The 23445-nt window shown below is 37.1% G+C and overlaps 5 protein-coding genes across 5 annotated transcripts; all 5 read left to right on the top strand.

The window, feature by feature from the left end:
- Positions 1-22: 22 nt before the first annotated feature.
- Positions 23-10784, top strand: GCK72_021676 (uncharacterized protein; the record flags this gene model as incomplete). The annotated part of the gene is made up of 41 exons (XM_053734424.1): positions 23-41; positions 96-308; positions 371-484; positions 531-605; positions 656-1108; positions 1155-1280; positions 1338-1460; positions 1503-1697; positions 1757-1924; positions 1980-2126; positions 2175-2387; positions 2433-2975; positions 3030-3191; positions 3238-3327; positions 3703-3861; positions 3907-3987; positions 4034-4273; positions 4319-4405; positions 4453-4515; positions 4852-4917; positions 4963-5064; positions 5277-5594; positions 6317-6370; positions 6415-6598; positions 6649-6742; positions 6793-7186; positions 7236-7446; positions 7709-7740; positions 7785-7880; positions 7927-8046; positions 8097-8315; positions 8368-8466; positions 8558-8677; positions 8741-8821; positions 8874-8930; positions 8976-9269; positions 9597-9659; positions 9702-9885; positions 9934-10430; positions 10479-10686; positions 10736-10784. 41 exons carry the CDS (start codon positions 23-25, stop codon positions 10782-10784), a joined length of 6813 nt encoding a protein of 2270 aa, XP_053583337.1.
- A 337-nt stretch (positions 10785-11121) lies between these two features.
- Positions 11122-12660, top strand: GCK72_021675 (uncharacterized protein; the record flags this gene model as incomplete). The annotated part of the gene is made up of 6 exons (XM_053734423.1): positions 11122-11170; positions 11215-11302; positions 11346-11878; positions 12058-12124; positions 12190-12259; positions 12304-12660. The coding sequence occupies 6 exons, from the start codon at positions 11122-11124 to the stop codon at positions 12658-12660; spliced, it is 1164 nt and encodes a 387-aa protein (XP_053583336.1).
- A 3264-nt stretch (positions 12661-15924) lies between these two features.
- GCK72_021674 (uncharacterized protein) lies at positions 15925-17610 on the top strand (the record flags this gene model as incomplete). The annotated part of the gene is made up of 8 exons (XM_053734422.1): positions 15925-15973; positions 16018-16081; positions 16134-16456; positions 16508-16691; positions 16737-16830; positions 16876-17275; positions 17318-17525; positions 17574-17610. The coding sequence occupies 8 exons, from the start codon at positions 15925-15927 to the stop codon at positions 17608-17610; spliced, it is 1359 nt and encodes a 452-aa protein (XP_053583335.1).
- A 128-nt stretch (positions 17611-17738) lies between these two features.
- Positions 17739-20028, top strand: GCK72_021673 (uncharacterized protein; the record flags this gene model as incomplete). The annotated part of the gene is made up of 5 exons (XM_053734421.1): positions 17739-17903; positions 17946-18231; positions 18277-18619; positions 19345-19598; positions 19643-20028. The coding sequence occupies 5 exons, from the start codon at positions 17739-17741 to the stop codon at positions 20026-20028; spliced, it is 1434 nt and encodes a 477-aa protein (XP_053583334.1).
- A 200-nt stretch (positions 20029-20228) lies between these two features.
- GCK72_021672 (uncharacterized protein) lies at positions 20229-23286 on the top strand (the record flags this gene model as incomplete). The annotated part of the gene is made up of 8 exons (XM_053734420.1): positions 20229-20247; positions 20292-20405; positions 20452-20892; positions 20997-21065; positions 21115-21402; positions 21451-21588; positions 21655-21989; positions 23155-23286. 8 exons carry the CDS (start codon positions 20229-20231, stop codon positions 23284-23286), a joined length of 1536 nt encoding a protein of 511 aa, XP_053583333.1.
- Positions 23287-23445: the final 159 nt, after the last annotated feature.

Here is a 23445-nt window from a genome sequence, read left to right as displayed (position 1 = left end):
TCTTGAAAACGCTAGTAGTATCATGTCGATGCCCTACCGCGGTGAGTTTATGCCAGAAAAACCCTTTGGAGAAAAAAAAGAAATTTAAATTCCAGATTTCTCAGAAAACCCCGAAGGTCCTGGATCAAAAAATGTCTTCAGAAAGTACTGGAAAGCAATCTTGTTCGGGTTTATGTGTTTTCTTATGATATGTCTCATTTTTTTCCTGATCTTGTTTCTTGTTCTCTTGAAACCAACTGACAGTATAACAAGTAGTACGGTACTGCCAATAAGTGGGACCACAACAGATTCAAATGCAACAACGGAAGGTAACGGAGAAACTTTATCGGGTAAAGAAATTGAGATATGTAATCTTGAAATCAATTTTCAGTCTCTACTACTCCTTTACCAATTATTATCAACACTACCTCCAAACCTCATCCAGCTCCTTTTTTGGAGGGTTCTACCACAGTTGGCTTTTCAACTGGATATCTAACTACCAATAGTAAGACTTTGCTTTTATTTGTATCCTACTTATATTCTATTTGCAGGACTGATTACTGAGCTGACCTCTGCACAATCGACGACAGGCACAGAATCTTCTACGCCTTTCGCACTTCGGTCTAGTGAGTTTCAATATTTCTAGTTTTCATGGTTTGCAGTTTCATATGTTCAGGTTACAGTACCTCTGGAACCACAAAAAGTTTCACCACAGCACCTGCAATAGTAACTACACCAGAACAATCTACAACTTTTGGTTTAACTACGACTCTAGAAGATTCAACTACATCAAAACCTTTGACTACAAAATCTATTTCAACGTCGCCTTCACCTACACCGGAATATCTGAGTAGCAGCACTCAAGAAACTACAATGAGTTTAACTACAATTAGTACATCAGAGTTAACTACACCTCGAAGTACAACAACTATGAGAACTACTACAGTATCAGAACCATTCTTATCAACTGTTGCTTCAAGTACTACCTCTGAAACTTCAAAAAGTTCAAGCACAGTTTTGAAAGACCTTACTACTATCAAACATATACCATCTTCGTTGTTCACTACTTCGGAAACACCTACAAAACCTAGTGAGGGATCTTACACTTCCAAATCCCAAACAACTGCTGGTAAGTTTCAGTCTCCTAATTTTTCAACTAAATTCCAGAATTTGAGACCTCACTACAATCAAATATCTACCTACTACTGAAACAACATCAGTTAAATATATGCTGTTTACTACATCTACAACTTCAAAACCTAGTGAGAGATCTTCCACATCCAAATCCCGAGTCACTAGTGGTGAGTTCTAGTCTACTAGCTGTTGTCCCACTTTCTAACTAATTTTTGCAATTTAAGATCCAAAGACAAGTACTGACACCACAACAGTGTCAACTACAGTATCACAAGGTACTAGTAGTTCTTGGGCAACTGTAACTACACCGTCAGGTAGCACAACACCAACTTCTCCATTTTCCGATAGTAAGTTTCTCTTGTATATTAAATGTCATCACTTTTTTGTAGCTGATAGTACAGTCCAAACAAAATCTACCACAGTAAGCTCAACTACATTTACTACTGCTCCCGGATCAAAATCTATCAAACCTGAGTCAACAACGCCTCTCAAAACCACAGAACATTTGACTAGTACTGTAGCACAATCAACATCTACTACATTAATGGAGACCTCGACCACACCTAACCCTCCACTAACCAGCGGTTTGTTTTCTTAATAATTGGGTTTATTGGCGTACACCAGTATTATCAAAACATTTCAGATCTAAGAACAAGCAGTGCCCCTGAAACCACAACAGAGACATCTACAGTGACCACCACAGAGTCAACTACACCCAAAAGTACTACTGTAGAAATTACTACTGTGACAAATCCGTCAGTTTCTTCTACAACTGCTTCTACTTCCACAGTACCCTTGGCAAGCACTAGTAGTAAGTACTATGGTAGCAAGGCTTCTGTAGTTGGTGGTAATCTTAGAGTTTACAGGTGTAAGCAGTTCTACTACGCCACCTGTAACTGCAACTAGTCAGTCAGTAGAATCCACCACGGGTAGTACTACCACAGTACCAACAACTCCGGATAAGTCTACAGTTTCTACTATTGTGGCAGAATCCACCACAACCAGAACTAGTGGTAAGCTTCAATATTTAAGCACATGCAGATTACTGTGGTTATTTACAGATCGTAGTACAAGCAGTGCTCACAAAACGACTGGAGTTTCAACAAACACTCCAGTAGAATCTACCCTCTCTAGTATTACCACAGGATCATGGAGGACCACAACACCGAAGTATCTGTCGACTACTGTAACAACACCTTCGTCAACTATGCCTGAGTTTACTACAACAAAGACTAAACAATTTTCGACCACATCTGAGCTCATTCCTACCAGCGGTTAGTTTCCAAACTCATGTTTATCCTGGTGACCAATGTGTTTAGCTTATCAGTCAAGCGGTACAAAGAGAACTGCAGAATTTTCAACAACAAGAGTAACGACGCCATCAACCTCCGTTATAACAACAACAGCATCTTGGGGAACCACTGAAACTACAGAACACTCAACTACATCTGATGAATCCTCTTCAACTTTTACTGTTTCGCCTAAATCAATATCAACGACGCCGTCAACTAGCACTCAAGAAACTACAATGAGTTCAACGACAATTAGCACATCAGAGTTAACTACACCCCAAAGTACAACAACTACTACAGTGTCAGAACCATCCTTATCAACTGTTTCTTCTACTGAAACCACAATTCCTACTAGTGAAAAAACACAAACTCTGTCTACTACTTCTGAAACTTCAAATGTTTTAACCACAGTCTTGAAAGACCTCACTACAATCAAACATCTGCCTACCACTGAAACCACAATTCTTACTAGTCCATCTATTATGTCTTCTAATGTTATCACTACTACAGTACCTCTGAGCAACACTACTATTGAAAAGACGACAACATACAAAAGTTCGCCCATCAGTAGTAAGTCTCAAAGTTTAGCATTCATATTTGTCAGTGATTCATTGGAAATTTCAGGCTCTAGTACTGCTGAAACCACAAAATCCACGTCCACTTCAGCTACCTCTCAGCAATCTACAACAGTATCTACTGATGGCACTACCACCACATCACCGCTAGAAACAACTACATTCTTGAAATACACGTCTACATCTGAATCCCAGTCAACAAGTGGAACAAGTAAATTCTAATCACCATCAATATTATTTTGTACTAACATTTTCAGCCATTCCTGAAGCCACAACCACAACACCCTGGCTATCTTCAATTTCTACCACTACAGTACCACTAACAACCACTGAAAAAACCACATCTGGTTAGTCATTAAGACCGCAAAACGAAGAGATCAAAATTTTAACTGATAAGACTGATTCTAAATAATTAAGCTATCGGATTAGCATAGTGGTTTCTTTGCATTCTTTTAACAATCGCTAAATTTTAATTATCTGATAAGCTTTTATTCCAAAATTTGCAAGCAACATGTGGGCACGAGAATATGGTGAGAAACGCTAACTCAAAATTCCTGAAATACCATTTTTATCTGCAGAACCCCCAGAGAATGATCAAGTTGAAAGCAATACCAATTTCATATTGAAACACTGGAAAAGTATCTTACTCGTGATACTAGGTCTAGTACTCATAGCCCTTGTTATTTTCCTAATTGTCTTTTTTGTCATTTTGAAACCTGCAGATCAAAGTACAAGTAGTACTGTTGTGTCAAGTGGGACTACAATTGGTTCAACTACTGTAACCGAATTAGCTACTACAACAAAGCCATCAAGTAAGTCTACAGTACCTTCCGTGACTACTGTGACTGAAAAACGCTTGACTAACCCTCTACATACCAATGGTAAATTATAGTACCTGAGTCTTCGCTAAATTTTGTTATCTACAGGACCGATCACCAATACCGCAGCTTCGGAATTCTCTACTAAACCATCTAGTATTACTACAGCGAAACTTGTCCCAACTAATAGTAAGTTTTGAAAAACCGTATAACTGAAATTAAGTCTTAACTCTAGGTCACATCACAACAAAGAGCACAGGAAATCCATGGACTACTGTAGCTACATCTAAAACCGCGACTACACCTGTCGAATTAAAAACATCAACACAAATTCTTACGACGGTTAGCAGCACAGAAAAATCTACCATGAGTTCATCAACTATTTCTAAGAAAATTAGTACAACAAAGGCGACTACACCCAAAAGTACTACTGTAGAAATTACTACTTCTACAGTACCCTTGGCAAGCACTAGTAGTAAGTATCCGAACTCAACATTCACCTTTATTAATTCTTCATTAGGTCTTAATACTGTAGAAACCACAAAACCCTCAGCCCCAAGTACAGCTACTAGTACCCCCTCCACAACCGAACATGTGTCTACCAGTGGTGAGCTTTCAAATTCAAAAATATTTTCATTATTATTTGATTTTCAGGAGCAACAACTACGATAGCCACAAGTAAACCACCCCCAACCACTAGAGAGCAAACTACATCAGGTAAGTCACTAATCCTACCGCAAAATTAAAACGAAGGATTCAAATTCCTGTTGCAAAAAAAGTAGCTGATAACACTAATCCTTTATAATTTGATTTCCCCACTCATTAAAGTTTACAACACACTATCATGTGGGCGCGAGATAATGGTAAGTACATATTAATGAAATCTCTAATACAGAATAGTTTTCCAATCTCCAGAATCTCCAGAACCTCCAGCTCGCAGCTCAAATTTCATAATGAATCATTGGAAAACAATATTACTAGTGTTAATGGGTCTACTTATCCTATCCATAGCAATTTTTCTTATAATATTCTTTGTGATTCTAAAACCTGCAGGTCATACTACAGTATCACCGGCGACTACAAGAAGCTCCATCGGAACTACAAAACTTTTAACCGCTGGTAAGTCGAAGTTTTCTAATTGTAGTCTCAAACTAAAAATTTCAGTTTCAAGCACTACTTCTAAATCCACAAATGGTTTGACCACTGTTATTAAATCCACTTCTACAGTACCACCGATCAATTCTACTACCAGAAACAAAACCACAGGTCAGTCAGTGATTAGCTTTAGTTATCTCAAAGACCAAGGACTGTACATCCTCTGTACAAAAGACAATCGAAAACTGATAACGCTAATCCTATTCAATTCCCTGATACGAATTAGTTTTTAAAATTTATGTACAACTCACAACTAACATGTCGACCACAGAAAATATTGGTGAGTTTAGTGCAAAAAATAATTTCTAATAGTACATTCTCAGAAACCCCTCCGATAGCTTCAGTTCAAAAACAAAAATCGCCAGATCCGGTATTCAAGTACTGCAAAATAGTTTTCGTCGTGTTACTCGGTCTACTTACTCTAGGCCTTATCGTATTCCTTATTCTATTCTTTGTAGTTTTGAAACCTGCAGATCAAAGTGCAAGTAGTACTGTAGTGCCGAGTATTTCTACAACTGGTTCAACTACTGTAACAACAAAGTTAGCTACTACAACAAAACCAGCGAGTAAGTCTACAGTATCTCCAGTGACTACTGTAACTGCAAAACCCTCGACTACATTAAAGCCTTTACCTACTAAAGGTTAGTTATATTACATGAGTTTTTATTTATTTATTTATTTACCGTAAATACTGTATTATAACGGCACCTGTAATAGAACGGCACCTGTATTATAACGGCACCCCATCTCTACTCAGAATCCCTTAAAATTTTTATCAGGGGTTTTTTCTCGGTTCTGATTAGAAGCAACGTGTTTGGTCACTTCTAGATCAGCAAATATAAAGTCCAAAAAGGTTTTTTGTTCAATTTTAATGAGTTTCTGAAACCACAAAATTTCTCTCGGAGGCAGTTGAAAAATATAACGGCATGCCGTTATAATACAGTATTTACGGTATTTACTTCAAGGGATAAGAGACTATAAGATACAAAGAAGACTTGAAACATATCCCTCACGAGATAGTCTCAAGTAAAGAAAAAAAATAGGACTAATAAGGTGCAGTCATAGAAAGAATAACGGGGGGAAGGCAACAATTGAAATGACTACAACGGGTTAGAACTGAGATATGGAATTGAGATCAAGGGGAATAATAGGAACTAGGCAATTAAAGGCAGGGAATAGAAAAAAACTGTTACAATTATGCAACAAGAAGGGAGCAAGAAATATTAGAACCGGGTGATTGCGGAATCAAGTAAAATAATAAATTGTGAGGGAGAAAGAAAAATATTTACATTGTAGGTAATGGCATTCCAAAACGGAACAGTAAAAGAGAAAAAGAGTTTCTGCTGAATCTTGTTACTTACAGGACCGATCACTAATACCGCAGCTCCGGAATTGTCTACTACATCGCCTTCCGATGGTAACACAAATATCCAAATCTCGATAAGTGGATCTCATTTCCAGTATGCTCTCCAATAACTAATACAACATTCCTGTTTGCCTACTCCAACGACCTCACATCTACCTTGATTAAGAAGGCTCTTGGTGACGTTAAGAAATACATTGTGAACCCGAAAATTACAACGTTTGCGAATAATCGATTTGATACGACTACAGATGACCCTATTCATTTTCATGCCTCGAAAGAGTGAGCTTCTAAACTAGAGATCTAAATTAATCAGTTAATTAATCATTCAGCGACTTTGACAAATCCGTCAATGCATTATTACCTGATTCAAAACTGAAACTTCCGAATACCAAAGATGGAAGTAATGTTCTTAACATGTTAAAGGTAATTTTATCAAATAGGAAATCATGGGAACCAATACTTCCCTATTCCAGAAATTCCTTGAGCAACCAACTTGCGGAGCCATAGTTTACATCCTAATGAAACGACTGCCGGACACTGTGGACGTCACAGATCTAATCCAGGAACTTCGAGAAAATCACATATCTGTGTTTTCTGTAATTGACTCCGCTGTTATAGGTAGCAAGGATCAAAGCATAATGTGCAAGCTGGCTCACACAACAAATGGATTTTGTGACTACCAAATAGCTAGTAAATTGGAAAATGAAGTTTATGAAACAATGTGGATAGTGTCTAGAGTCCATGTATTTGTATCACAAAGCTATCAAGTATCCGGAAAAGGTACTATAAAAGTTCCATCGTTTGTAAGACCACCACAAGGAAATGAGCAAGGATCGATGGGTCTGGTGGTCACTTATCAGAATCATGGTAATTACTAATTGGTGTGCTAATTAAACCTAATTAAATATGGTTTCAGTACGAGATGCTAATTTCAAAGCACTGTCTTTTAAGATCAAAAATGATCAGAATACAGTTGTGTTACCCGGTCAGGCAAAACCAACAAATGGAAATGCTTTGTTGGCGCACCCTGTGTTGAACAATACTGTCACTTATCACATTGATATCGATTATGAATATGAGAAAACGAATACGATTGAGAAGATTGAAGTGAGATTTTATAGCATTTCGTAAGTTTGGGAGCAGGTGGGGGATTTTTTGAAAAACTTTTTTTCAGCCCGCCTGACACATGGATTCCATTTCCAACTTATCAAAATGTTTCAACTATTAGATTTTGAGTTTTAAATTTACTTTGATTTGTTCATAATCTATAATTCCTAATAACCGCAACGACCAATTATTTAACCGCAAAGACCAAATAAAAGCATTAAAATTCATGAAATGATAACACTAATCCTTGTGGTTTCCCCCGATTTATCACGATTCAAATAGGTCTTTCAACTTGATGCCCAGTCTACCAAAAGGTATGTTGTTTGCTCACTTTTCTCACCAATCTTAAATTTTGCAGATTCTCTGTTCGATGTTATTGCTGGTTCTGAAGTGACAAGGGATACTGAATCCTTTAGAGAAGCAGTTCTAGTTTATCAGAATGTGGGGTGTCCAGGTGAATGAGTTTGTAAATGAGAGTTTGATGGCAATTTTTTGTTCAGAAGAGGAATCTGAGGTGCCAGGCTCCCAGTCTCAAGATGTTACCACTTCTGAACTAACCTCTGCATCTTCAATAGAATCAGATCAGAGTACATCAATTCTGAGAAGCATAGCACAAGTAGGTCAGTTTTAATTGTCACAAAGAAGTGTTTTGATTCTTGTGAGCTTTCAGAAGAGGAGTCTGAGGTGCCAGGCTCCCAGTCTCAAGATGTTACCACTTCTGGACCAGCCTCTGCATCTTCAAGGAAATTAGATCAAAGTACACCAATTTTGGGAAGCATAGGACAAGTTCTGCCCAGAATAAGAGAAGACATAGAACCCAATGAACCAACTAGGCCTTCTGAACCTTCAATAAAAAAACTTCCACGTTATGAAAATCTAGAAAATTTAGGTAAGTTTCTATGACACATTTAATTTCAATCACAATTTGGAAACATTTTCAGAACTATCAAATGAAGCAATCAGTTCTTCTGAATTATCTCGAGTGAGAGCCTCTACCTCTTCAAGAGAACCACCAATTCTGGAAAGCATAGGACATGTAGGTCAGTTTTTTGGCTCCTAAAATTATCAGAATGTGGGGTTTCAAGGTGGATAAGTTTTTACATGAGAGTTTGATGGCAATTTTTCTTTCAGAAGAGGAATCTGAGCTGCCGGGATCCCAGTTTCAAGATGTTACCACTTCTGGACCAGCCTCTGGATCTTCAAGGGAAACAGATCAAAGTACACCAATTCTAGACAGCATAGGACAAATAGGTCAGTTTTAATAGTCCTAATAAAATTTTAATTGAAATTATTAGCCCCGCCCGTTTTTTTCAGACCAAGAACCCAATGGACCAACCAGGCCTTCTGAACCTCCAGCAGAAAATCTTCCACGATATGACAATCTAGAAAATTTAGGTAAGTTTATATTATACATTTAATTTCAAACGCAATTTGAAAACATTTTCAGAATCTTTTCGAGTAATCAGACAACTTGTTCCGGTTTATCAGTATGTGGATTGCCGAGGTCAGTTTGAACTTAACTCTTTAATAAAATCTGTCATATTTTCAGCAGAAGAACCTGTCAGATTCCGTCCTCAACCTGAAGAAATCCCTGTAGAAACTCCGTGTCTAGATTTCAGTGTCAATTTTGTGTTAGACTACTGGAAAATCATTTTGATAGGGTTGTTGATACTTGGTGTCATAATTTTTTTGATTATATTTTTTACCGCGTCAAAACATAGTAGTGTAGCACCTACTTTTGGTACAGTAACTACTACTGTTACGGAGTCAATGCAATCTACAATCTCTACAACGTCGTCTATTACAAGTGTTGCAGCCAAACTTACTTCTCCACCTGTTGATGGTAAGCTTGAATTACAAAGAAATTTCTAGTACCGTTTACCAAGAGGAAGTATGAAACAGACAGAGTTATTTTGTGATAACACTTATCTAACATTGATCAAATTCGAAAAACTCATCAATAACGGAAGAAAATTAGATACAAAAAGAAGGAATTCAGAGAATTCTCAATACCTAATGTCGTCCGTAGAAATTAATATCGAAGTTGTTCCTTCGGAAGATTCAGACGAATCTATATTCACCTACTGTAGAGTATTTTTCTTTGTAATGCTAGCTATACTTATTATATGTATTGTATTGTTTGTTGTGTTCATCTCTTCAAAACCTGCAGAGCCAAGCACAATTAGTACACGATCCAAGACCACCATTACTACCACATCCTTACCGGTCCAAAGTTAGTTAGAATTTTTTAAATATTTAAAAACTATATTTTCAGATTGCACTCCTAAAACAGATACAACTTTTCTGTTTGCGTATTCCAATGACTTGTCACCTAGCGTGGTTGAGAAGGGACGTGACTTGATTCTTCAATATATTCAAACTTCAAAAATAGTGAGCTTCGCAAATATTCGATTCGACACCACTACCGATGATTTGATTTATTTCCACAGTTCCAAAGAGTAAGCTTTATAATATTCAGAATTCTAGTAATGCTTCTTTCGTTTCAGAGAATTTCAGAAATCGGTCACAAACAATTTACCGGATTCTAAACTAAGTTTCCCTAGTACAAATACTGGAAGTAATGTTCTCAATGTTCTCCGGAAATTCCTTGCTAATCAAGAGTCTCCACTTTGCGGTGCCATAGTTTATATATTAATGAAACGGTGGCCGAATACCCAAGATGTTTCCGAGCTCATCTCACAGCTCCGCCAACGTCACATTTTTGTGTATACTGTATCTGACACCAGTCAATCGGGCGGTGAAAATCAAAGTCTGATCTGCGAAGTGACCCATGGTACCAACGGGTTTTGTGACTTCCAATCAACTGGTTATATGAAAGATGATATGTACCAATCTCTTCAATGCATCTCAAATACTTTTCAAATCGTTTCACAGAGCTATGAAGTAACCGGAAAAGGAGTCATACGCGTACCATCTTTTGTGAGACCGTACCAAAATAATGGGCTAGAACCTATGGCTCTGGTTATTACTTATCAAAATCATAGTAAGGGTTTGACTAATAATCCAATACAACCTATAATAAGTATTTCAGAACGTGACTCGAACTTGAAAGCAGTAGGGTATACTATTTTCGACGACAAGAATGAAAATGTGTGGATGAATTCCTTGAAATATTGGGATGGAAATGTTTTCCTGGATCATCCTGTGCTCCAAAACAATGTCACCTATCAAATAGTTATCAACTATGAATATGGAGACGTGAGGGAGGAGAATATTGAAGTCAGAGTGTATAGTAGTAGGTGGGTGTGAGCTGTTGGATATGCATATATAATATGCTAGAAATTTCAGCGCAGTGGACTCTTGGTTGCCGTTTTCTTGTTATGCACATCCTTGTTGAATAAATGGTTTAAAGATTTTTTCTTAGTTTTCATCAACAGTATAATTTTCACTAGAGGAAGTTGAGACACTCACTGTCATCACTTATAAGATAAGACGACTGTTGTACTCTCTAGACTCCAAAAAATTCTAGTTGACCGTCGAATCAATAGACGTGGAAATTTGTGTAACCTTCTTGGATTGTTTGGAAGAGGAGAGTTGCTGAATGTTAATAATCTTTGAATTGAAACATCGATTGAATCATCAAAAAAGGAAGAAACGGACAGAAATGATAAGACAACTATCACATCCTCTCTCTATCAAAATTAATAAAATTAATTATTCTCATTCTTCCTATCATGACTACTCTGCGAGACAAGTTATATGCTGAGCGGCAACTTAATAAACGTGTGTTTTCAGTCACTGTGATTTTAAAACTGTTCAAGTTTCAGATGCTTTTGGAAATAGACCATCAGTATCTAGAATTGAAGATGAGCCAACATCCAATGAAGATCCTACAACAGAGATGGAGCCAATCAAGTGGGTTGTTTGCATTTTTTCATATAAAATAATATTATTTCAGTAAGCAGAATTATTTCGCTTTGCTAAACCAAGTGGGCGATAGTCAGTTTCGAAAAGTTATTCTAGTAGGATTACTTAATATTGTCATAATTGGTGTCTTTGTCGCTATACTTTTCTCTCTCTTTTTCTTAAATCACAAAGATCCGCATACTCCTCCTGATAATTTGTCCACAACAGTTTCGTCTGCTACTACTGTATCTGCCCACAGTACTAATACCACACTACTAATACCAACTACTTCTGCACCAACTACTTCTTCACCAACTACTTCTTCACCAACTACTTCTGCACCAACTACTTCTTCACCAACTACTTCTGCACCAACTACTTCTTCACCAACTACTTCTGCACCAACTACTTCTTCACCAACTACTTCTTCACCAACTACTTCTGCACCAACTACTTCTTCACCAACTACTTCTTCACCAACTACTTCTTCACCAACTACTTCTTCACCAACTACTTCTGCACCAACAACAAGAACTGATACAACAGTTCACTCACATTCTTCTGTCACTACGACAAAACCTTACGGTGAGTTCCTATCCGTATCTAAAGATCTTTTTTATTCTTAGACCATACTGGCTGCTCACCAAATCGGAATTCTACATTTTTCTTTGCGTATTCCAATGATCTCACAGCAGATCAAGTTTTGTACACCTGGAATTCCATTTCAACGAACTCAAATTTCTTTTTTGAAACCTATGCTTTAGGACGATTTGATATGGTGAACAACTTGAATCAAAGAATTATGGCATTTGTTTCAAGCAACAGTTTTGGGTTAGTGAGAAAATTTATATGAGCTAAGTTATTTCTTACAGTACAATACATGATGCGTTATTAAGCGGTCTTCCGGATCCATCAGAGTCGATTAAAGACCCGTCTGAAGGTAGTGCTGTATTGGATATTATTGATGTAGATTGTCTCATTATAAAACAATACACTTGTATGTGTTTCAGTTTTTCTTCAAACAAGACGTGGCCTATTGTGGAGCAACTCTTTTCATAGTCACGAAACGTCTTCCTACAGACACTTATACCTCTAACCAAGTAACTTTGCTCAAAACATATCATGCTTATGTCACATTCGTTGTATCTGAGAACTCATTTGGTGGGTTGTCATCAGAACCAATGTACAGATTGGCAAGCGAAACTAATGGACTCTGTATTTTCACGGAAGATCGTATGATTACAGATGTATGGAGTAATCGTCTAGTTTCTAAATACACCGTTTTATGCATCAGACACCCACTTGGCTACCATCCATCTGGCCTTTATATTTGGTGTACTCGTTCAATGCTGAAGTGTCATATGTAGGAGATACCCTTATTCCAATGTTCGATTCTCCGCTGTTTGGATATTACTATATTTGCATGACTCTACAGGACCATGGTAAGATTCTTTTGGTAACATTAAAATGTCTGACTTTACTGGCAATTTGTATTCCAGGATCCCTAGACACATTCAGGATGGTCCACTTAGCATGGTTTAGTCAATGGTTTTCGGGATCATTTAAAGATTGGGGAGCATTTACAGAGACTTTTGAGTCACATGCTTGCTATGTAAGATCGGAAAATTCTTCGGCTCTATTACAGTTTAGGCGTCCTTTGAAAACTTGAACGTCCCTTAAAACACTTAGACGTCCCTTAAAACACTTAGACGTCCCTTGAAACACTTAGACGTCCCTCAAAAAACTTGGACGTCCTTTGGGGACCCAAAAGTCGTCCGAAATGTTTAGACGTCCCAAAAAACATATAGACGTCCCTTAAAACATTTAGACGTCCTTTGACGTCCCAGAATTAGGTTTCGAATAATTAGACGTCCCAAAAATTATTTAGACGTCCCAAAAAATGTTTAGACGTCCCAAAAATAGTTTAGACGTCCTTTGATATCCCACATTATGATAAATAATATTTAGACGTCCCAAAAAATAATTAGACGTCCCAAAAAATGTTTAGACGTCCCAAAAAATGTTTAGACGTCCCAAAAAACATTAAGACGTCCCAAAAAATATTTAGACGTCCTTTGATATCCCAAAATTTGGTTGTAAACTGATCGGTACTATGTGTCTATTTTTTCTATAACTTGGAGTTTCTTTTCAGTAAGTGTTTAAAAAGTAGAATGTTAAAAATGAATTTAAAACATTTAATCGGATTCTTCTGGATATTCATTTTCGTGGTCAGATACATCTTCTGCGCTTTCGTCGAATTGTGACACACGGTGTAGAACTACCGATCCGTTCACTAGCAATCTTTCAATATTTGCCAAGGGCATGCGGAAATCGAAAGTTTTGAAATAATCATCGTTGATCATAATCTGGAAAAAGAATTGCTCATATGAAAAATTTAGCAATTAAGACTGACATTATTCTTCCACAAATGTTTAAAAAAACTCACTTCAAAATCCACGATCCTGGCGGAAATAGAAATTTTGAATGGCACGTTTTGTTTGATGATTAATCGTCTTCTTTCTTCGAAGTCGTAAAACCCTTCTTCGAAATAGGAATTGAATACAATTGCCTGAAATAAGGAGCGGCATTTTTTTGTTGTCTCAGCTTCTCTTAGGCTTAGGTTTCTTTAAAATTCGGAAAATAAAATTGATTAATAACCGTTTTTGTCCTTTTTTTCCTAAATTTCTAAGAAGCCTAAGCCTAAAAAAATGGTGAAAAGTGAACATTGGAATTTGCACACTTACTTTTTCTTTTGGACGAAACGAATTATGTAAGGGTTGGCAGCGAGTTAAACAAGCAAACTGAATGTCAAATCTGAAAAGAAACTCCAAGTTATAGAAAAAATAGACACATAGTACCGATCAGTTTACAACCAAATTTTGGGATATCAAAGGACGTCTAAATATTTTTTGGGACGTCTTAATGTTTTTTGGGACGTCTAAACATTTTTTGGGACGTCTAAATATTTAAAACCAAATTTTGGGATATCAAAGGACGTCTTAATATTTTTTGGGACGTCTAAATATTTTTTGGGACGTCTAAATGTTTTTTGGGACGTCTAAATATTATTTATCATAATGTGGGATATCAAAGGACGTCTAAACATTTTTTGGGACGTCTAAACATTTTTTGGGACGTCTAAATAATTTTTGGGACGTCTTAATTTTTCCGACAATTTTTCGGATTTCAAAGGACGTTTAAATGTTTTTTGGGACGTCTAAATGTTTTTTTGGGACGTTTAAACATTCCAAAGGACGTTTCAATTTACAGGAAAAAAATTTGGGCCTCAAAGGACGTCTAAATGTTTCAAGGGACGTCTGAGTGTTTTAAGGGACGTCTAAGTGTTTCAAGGGACGTCTAAGTGTTTCAAGGGACGTCTAAGTGTTTTAAGGGACGTCTAAGTGTTTTAAGGGACGTTCAAGTTTTCAAAGGACGCCTAAACTGTAATAGAGCCAATTCTTCTATTTCAAAAATGTTTGTCTAACTTTAGGGAAACACCACGTATATCATGAAAGGTCCGTACAGATTTCATGCTAGTTTCTACAACATGGCAGTTGATGTTAAGTACTCGGATAAAAAAATAAATATTCTTCAGATAAGAATATACAGTGTTAGGTAAAAAAAAGAAGCTGTTAGCACTTGGAATACATGTTAATTTAAGCGCCGTCGACTTCTGGGTACCATACAACAATTGATTTGCGATTACGGTGCAAACTGAAAAATTGAAGCACACTGCGAAAGCTACATCACAATAATAATAATTGTTTTATGTTATCAGTTTTCGTGATATAATCATATCAAGACGAAATAAACATTGAGTTCTGTATACGTGGAAAATGTATTAAATTAATTAAAAATGTTTTTGAAGGACGGAGAGAGAACGGCCGATCTGAAGCTCTCTCTGCCTTCCTAAATAAAGACAGTCGACTGTAACCTCTGTTTTCTGTATGTTGAACGGAAGAGCCAGGCAAAGTCCTTCTCCGTTTACACTGAAAACTCAATTTGCACTGATGGTTTTCCACAATAAATGCATCAAACTCTTGCATCAACTCATTCAACTGCTATACAGCTTGCAGTAATTCTGGGGTTCCACAAATTTTTGATGGTAAGTGAGAATGTGAAAAAGAATAAGCCACTTGCAGTATTCCAGACACTTGTGACTATAACTACAACAATTATTGCTACACAAAACTAAACTTCCAGTTCACATTTACTGATGCTCAAGACGCCTGCCAACGGGATTGCTCTAGTCTATCAATCCATTCTAAACTGGAAAACCGATTTGTAGTCTCCATGTTCAACATGACAAGGAGTCTTTTGTTGGGCGGTGTGGCTCCTTCTGAGAACTTGGGGACTCGCGCAGATCGGACAACAGAAGATTATAATAATTTGAAGTTGTTTGACATGGAACTCAGTTGTATTCATATGCATTTTCAGTCAGATGACTGGAATTCAGCTCTTTGTAACAAACCTTCATGGATTGTTTGTAAAAGGAGAGATTGAACTTTGAAAATCTTTTTGAATTAAAATATCTTATCGAAAAATAAACGGGAAAAAGGGAATGATAATACAATTAACACTCTCTTTCTCTATTAAAATTGATAAAATTATTGATTCTCGTTCTTCCTATCATGACTTCTCTGCGAGACAAGTTATATGCTGAGCGGCAACTTAATAAACGTAAGTTTTTAGTCACAGTAAATTGAAAAGTGTTCAATTTCCAGATGCTTTTGGAAATAGGCCAGCAAGTTCTAATGAAGATCCTACAACAGAGATGGAAGAAATCCCGTGAGTTGCTTGGATTTTTCTACACATGTATTATAAAATAATATAATTTCAGTAAGCAGAAACATTTCGCTTTGCTGAACCGGATCGTTGATAGTCAGTTTCGAAAAATTGTTTTGATAGGATTATTTAATATCATTATACTTGGTGTTTTTGCCGTGGCACTTTTCTTTCTCCTTTTCTTGAATCACAAAGATTCGCATACTCCTTCTGATAATGTGTCTACAGCAGTTTCATCTGCTGGTACAACCGCATCTGGTCCTACAAAAAGTTTGAGCCTTACTACTAATACAGTTTCTTCTCGTACTACTGTATCTGCCCACCCTACTAATACAAAACCAACTGGAACTACAACAACAATAACACGAAACCCCTCAGGTACTACACTCCCACTTCAAACTATTTTCTAAAACCAGATCCATTTTCCAGATTGTACTCCAACAACACCTGCGACATTACTCTTCGCTTATTCCAATGATATTTCGACTAGTCTTATTCAACATGGCCGTAGCTGGATAACTGATTATTTCACATCACTGAAAATTGTATATTTTGCGAATGTTCGATTTGACACTACTACCGGTGACCCTATTTATTTTAATACTAATAAAAGGTGAGTTTAAATGTAAAATTACTAATTTTTAAAAAATTTATTTAGTGACTTTACGGATTCCGTCTCAGCAAACTTGCCTGATTCAACGCTAAGCTTTCCCAGTCAACGTACTGAGAGTAACGTTTTAAATGTTATTAGGGTAAGTAGTATTACTATTAGAATCTTCTATAATATTACCTTTCAGAAATTCCTTTCCCACCAAGAATATCCACTATGCGGTTCTATACTCTACATATTAATGAAACGACTCCCTAACACCAAAGATGTCTCTGATCTCATCCAGCAACTCCGCAAACTTCACATTTTTGTGTATACTGTAACTGACACCAATTCATTTGGTGGTAATGATCAAGGTCTTTTGTGTGAAATCACTCACGCCACTAATGGATTTTGCGACTTCCAGTCAACTGATATGAGGAATGAAATTTATCAAACAGTTCTTGAGATCTCGAGGACCTATCAATTTGTGTCACAGAGCTATCTAGTATCCGGGTCAGGAGTTATAAATGTTCCATCTTTTGTCAGACCTGTCCAGGGAAATCAAGACGGGACCATGTCTCTAGTTATCACTTTTCAGAATCATGGTGATAATTCATTTATTGACTAACTTAATTTTCCTTTCTTAGGTACCGATGACAATCTGAAATCTGTGAGCTTTACTATGCTTGACGACCAAAACAACGAGGTTTTGTCTGATCATTATAAATCAACAAATGGAAATTCTTTTCTGAGACATCCTGTACTGAAGAATGATATTACATATAACATAGTTATCAATTATGAGTATGGAGAAGAGAGGAAGGAAATTATTGAAGTACGGTTTTACAGCTTTTCGTGAGTGGCATGGATTATAGTAGATGAAAACTATTAACTACATTTCAGACCGGTTGATTCATGGGTTCCGTTTCCTACATTTTGATTCTCCCTACAAATGTTGAATTAATAGGATTATGTAATGGGTATTAAATAATTGAAAAGGGAAATACTTTCAGAAGAATGAAGTATTTCATTACTATAACTGTTTTATTAGTATTTCTTTTTAATCTAATGGAATCCTTAACAATATGTCCGAATGGTTTCGACCCATCCACTCAGTTCATGAAAATGGAGAGCTGCTGGAAATATATGCCTGATCTTTTGGATCAAGCAGCAGCTGATGCTGAATGTTTGAAATACAATGGAGCAACATTGGTGATGATAAGCAGTTGTGAAGTAAGATATAATTTTAGTGCGAGAAAAAAAATACGGTTTCAGACCACACATGCTTTACAACAGTATCTCAGGGATAAAGGAGTGAGTCGTATCTGGACAGGTCTCACATGTAACCAAACAGGTGTTCCTACATCTTGCTATTGGTCGGACGGCCGACCATCCACTTCAGTACTTCAAGCAGATCCAGGTGCCAACGATTTTGCACCGGGATCTCCGAATGTTACAGTAGGGGAATGTATATCTTACGAAGAGAGTAGTCGACATTGGATTAGTACGAATTGTGGAGTGAGCATGACATTTGTTTGCGAAGTGCCGCCAACTAGTAATGGTAAGATAGGGTCTCGGACATACAAATATGTAGTTTTGCTTTTAGATAACTGTACTTATAATTACAATCACAACTGCTATTTCCCCAGTAACAACAGTCTCACTTTTGGAGATGCTCAGAAGTCTTGTGCTCAAAATTGTGGAAATCTTGTTTCAATTCACTCAGAACTCGAAAACCGATACGTCGCATCTCTATTCTCTGAACCAGGGACTATTAAGATTGGAGGCGTGGCACCCTCCAAGAGCACCATAATCCGGAGTGACTATTCCAACACCGTATTCAATAATTTGCATACTTTGAACAATGGAAATTGTTTATTTATGGATGTAAATTCTGATGATAGTACTGATGGGTTATGGTACACTGATAATTGTTCTAGAGCTTCTTGGTATGTTTGTAAACGACCAAATAAATTGAAATGCTCTAATACTTGATTAAAATTTTTTTATTTCTTTGATAATAAAAACATTTTTAATTTGACATTTTATCTGAAACACTTATAGAAAAATGACTCAAATTTGCTTCACTATAAATCAACAAAAGGAAATTCTTTTCTGAGACATCCTGTACTAAAGAAGGATGTCACTTATAAAATAGTTATCAACTATGAGTATGAAGAAGAGAGGAAGGAAATTATTGAAGTACGGTTTTACAGCTTTTCGTGAGTGGCATGGATTAAGGACTATAAAAATTATTTATTACATTTCCTACCGGTTGATTCATGGGTTCCGTTTCCTACACTTTGATTCTCCCTGCAAATGTTAAATTAATAGGATTATGTTATGGGTATTAAAGAATTGAAAAGGAAACACTTTCAGAAAATGAAGTCTTTCTTCCTTACCATAACTTGTGTATTCATATTTTTCGTTTTCAATCCGACAGAATCCTTAGCAGTATGTCCAGAAGGTTTCAATGCAACCACTCAGTACAAGAAAGTGCACACTTGCTGGAAATATATACCTGATGAACTGGATCAAGCAGCAGCTAATGCGGAGTGTTTGAAGAACAATGGCGCAGCATTGGTCATGATTAATAGTTGTACAGTAAGATAAAATTTTTAGTGCAAAAAAAAGAAGATTTTTAGACTACAAATGCTCTACAAAAATATCTCAGGGAAAGAGGAGTGAGTCGTATCTGGATTGGTCTCACATGTAACGAAACAGCGGTCAAGACATCTTGCTATTGGTCGGACGGACGATCCACTTCATCAATTCAAGCAGATCCAGGTTACAATGAGTTTGCACCGGGATCACCGAATGTTACAGTAGGGAAATGTATATCTTACGAGGAGAGTAGTCGACATTGGATAAGTACGAATTGTGGAGTGAACATGACATTTGTTTGCGAAGTTCCACCAACTAGTAATGGTAAGATGGGTCTCGGACATGCAAATATATAGTTTTGTTTTCAGATTCTTGCACTCATAATTACAATCATAACTGTTATTTCCCCAATAACAACATCCTAACTTTTGGAGAAGCTCAGAAGTCTTGTGCTCAAAATTGTGGAAATCTTGTTTCAATTCACTCAGAACTCGAAAACCGATACATCGCATCTCTATTCTCTGAACCAGGGACTATTAAGATTGGAGGCGTGGCACCCTCCAAGAACACCATAATCTGGAGTGACTATACTAACACTGTATTCAATAATTTGCATACTTTTAACAATGGAAATTGTTTATTTATGGATGTTAACACTGATGATAGTACTGATGGGTTATGGTACACTGATAATTGTTCTAGAGCTTCTTGGTATGTGTGCAAACGACCAAATAACTCGAAATGCTCTTTATAATAATCTCATTTCTTTGATAATGAAATTTTTTAATTTGACATCCTATTTAAAATACTTATAGAAAAATGACTCAAATAATCCTTCCTTTTTCGAACTGAGACCAAAAACCACAAACAATTTACAAATTTATTTAATGATAAGACTAATTCCAAAAATGTTCTGATAATACACCGCATTCTTCTCGGGAAGTGAGTGCAAACATGCCGAAGCCAACGGGTGGTGAGTTTTTGAATTTAACTTTTTTCTAAATGTTTATTTTGCAGGATCCCAATTCCATGTTACCCTTGAGAGAGAGGCATCAGCAAAATCTGAAAATGTAGAAGACTCTCATAGAGTAGAGCTAGAAGAGGAGAACTATCAGCATGTAATGAATCCTGGTAAGATTTTTATTGGGGAAGCAAAGCTTCAGTTCCGATTTTCCAGACGATCCAGATGAATCATATAACCACCCTATTCGATTTGTTAGAAATCCTAGACTGTCAAGAGAAGCTAGAGGAGAGCCTCCAGAATATGAACTGGGAAGAGAGACTGAATTAGAAGAGGAGGAGCCTGTGAGATTCCGTCAGCCAAGACAAGAGGAGGAGCAGGAACCAGCAAATCCCCCAGAGGAACCCCCAGAGGACCCTCAAAAAACTCCATTCCTAGACGTTGCTGTGAATTTTATACTTGACTACTGGAAAATGATATCACTCGGGTTGCTGGCCCTCCTTATTCTTGGCCTTGTTATTTTCCTTATTGTATTTTTCGTGACCTTGAAACCAGCGGGACATGCTACAGTGGCTCCGAACTCCACTACTTCTACAGTAACCGGGAGTACTGTCACTACTGTCACTAAACCAACTGCCGTTACTATACCTACTGTAAGTACTACTACTACTACCACTACAGTAACTCAGGCACCCACTACTACGACGAAAACAACGACAGGTACAAAGTTAGCTCTAAATTCATATTTATGAAAACTTCAGCCACCACTGCTGTTACTTCATTACCCACAACTACTACTACTCTAAGCCCGGCGCCTACTCCCACTGCAGGCACATAACCATACTTCTCACATCAGTTTTCCAATATCTCACATTTCAGACCCCAACTCAATCTGCACTGATGGCTATACACTTGTCTATAACAAATGCCTAAAGCTAATCACTCAACCTGCCACACAAGCAAGTGCCTATGAGATATGTAGTAAGACAGGTGCTAGCCTAGTAGTCATTAAAAGCGGAGGAGAAAACAGAGAAATCGGGGAGTTTTTGAAATTGCAAGGTTTGCGGAAAATCTGGATAGGACTTCAGTGCAATGAAAATGATAAATCGAGCTGTCTATGGGATTTTGGTCAAGGCGACTTGACTTCGTATAGTAATTTTGTGACAGGTAAGCCTAAACCGTAATTAGTTGATAATTACCTCAAAAAGTGTTCAGGGTCCCCAAATGTGGGGTACGGCAATTGTGTATTCTATCTGTACAATGAGAGCTTGCCAGATGCTGGTCAGTGGGGGAATGGAAATTGTGATGTGGATCAATTGTCGTATTTGTGTGAGGTGCCACCAACTATTAATGGTAAGAACATTTTAATTCTGCTAACTCGATTCTATTTTCCACCCAACCCAGAATATATTTTTCCAGACTACTGCGACTTCAACTACAACAAGCACTGCTACACCCGCATTGACTATGGCTTCACATTTACTGATGCTCAAGACGCCTGCCAACGAATATGCTCTAACCTGCTATCTATCCATTCAGAACTAGAAAACCGATTTGTGACGTCCATGTTTAATATCACCGGATATCTAATGTTAGGTGGTGTTGCCCCGGCAAAAGATCTTGTTATGTGGATAGACGGCACTCCAAGAGATTACAATAACTTGAAATTGTTCATAGCGGACCAGAATTGTATGTATATGAATTATATAACTGGTGACTGGAGTTCAGTTGATTGTGCGAGTGCTGCATGGCCTGTATGTAAGAGAAAAGCCGGTGCAAGATGTTAAATAGGTTCATTTCGTAACAATTATAATATTCTCCGTTTACAAATAAATCTTGGCAACCTAGAACATACATCTACATACCAAAAGCCATCAGTATCATTATCTGTATAAACATTCCTGAATAAACAGTTGATAATTGTGCCTGTTGACAGAGCAACTCCACTAATCACCAATCACTCCAGGGGTCTTGAATATGTTCGAGACAAATACATTTTCAAACTCGGAATGGATAGATAGCAGGTTAGAGCATATTCGTTGGCAGGCGTCTTAAGCATCAGTAAATGTGAAGCCATAGTCAATGCGGGTGTAGCAGTGCTTGTTGTAGTTGAAGTCGCAGTAGTCTGTAAAAGAAATTCCAGATAGCAGAATCATAACTCCCTAATCTAGGATCCAGATACTGGAAATGCTATCTTACCATCAACAGTTGGTGGCACCTCACACAAATACGACAATTCGAAATTCAATTCAATTTTTGTAAACCAAATGTAAAAAGCTGTGAGATTAGCAATTCTGCAATAATTAGAAAAGAGCTTATTGTGAAATTTTTCAGGAAGGCAAAAAACCTCGAAAAAACACCAATTATTACCAAAATTCCAAACTTTCAGCATAATTCAGACAAATTCAATAAAATTTAAAACTACAAAAATTTCCAAAAATACATTTCACATAATGAAACGTTTGTTTTTATAGTGTTTCATTCGAAAAAAAAAACTCAAATTTTTGACAGCAAAAAAATTTTTTTTTTCCAAGATAAAAATTCTCCGGGTGAAAATATTAACACAAACAAAAAATGCCAGTACAAAAAATGCTCTCACGAAAAGATTTCTCAATTTTTCCCCAACGGAAAAAAGCACTGACAAGAGATCTAAATCTTTTTCTGAAACTAATTTAATTGATTCATTGAATTCCTCGAATTCAACTATTATTGAAATGTGTGCTCTTCCCCCAAACCCCCACTCCCACTCCCAATCTATCTGATTCTGTCGCTAAACTTCACAACTTAAAGAAGATCAACATTGAGGAGTTCAGCAAACTGATACTAACGATGGCTAACGTAATTGGGGTGTTGCAAGAGCTAAATAACACTCTTTTTGCTGAGGTGAGAAATTTTACTACTGAAATTTCCAACTTAAAGAATACTGTTGCCGCTGCCCCAACTAACAACAAGAAGACATTTGCGGACATGGTTCGAAAATCTCTTCCTGTTCCTGCTGCTCAAGTCTCAGTTCTTCGTGCCGCTGAGTTGGCACAAACATGTGATGCTTGAAAGAGCTGTGTCATCGTGCGCAACGCTGATCTCGCCTCAGATACTTCCAAAGACAATGATTTTGGTGCCAAAGTTGCCAAAGAATGCAGAACTGCCGAACCTGTTTCGGTTTTTCCAAGAAAACTTTTAATGGATCATACAGATCAAGGGTAGAACTTC

Source organism: Caenorhabditis remanei, chromosome V (genome assembly GCF_010183535.1).
Source record: "Caenorhabditis remanei strain PX506 chromosome V, whole genome shotgun sequence".
In the NCBI taxonomy this organism is placed as follows: Eukaryota; Metazoa; Nematoda; class Chromadorea; order Rhabditida; family Rhabditidae; genus Caenorhabditis; species Caenorhabditis remanei.
The sequence above is the reverse complement of the archived record's forward strand: the minus strand, read 5'-3'. Positions and strand labels throughout refer to the sequence as shown.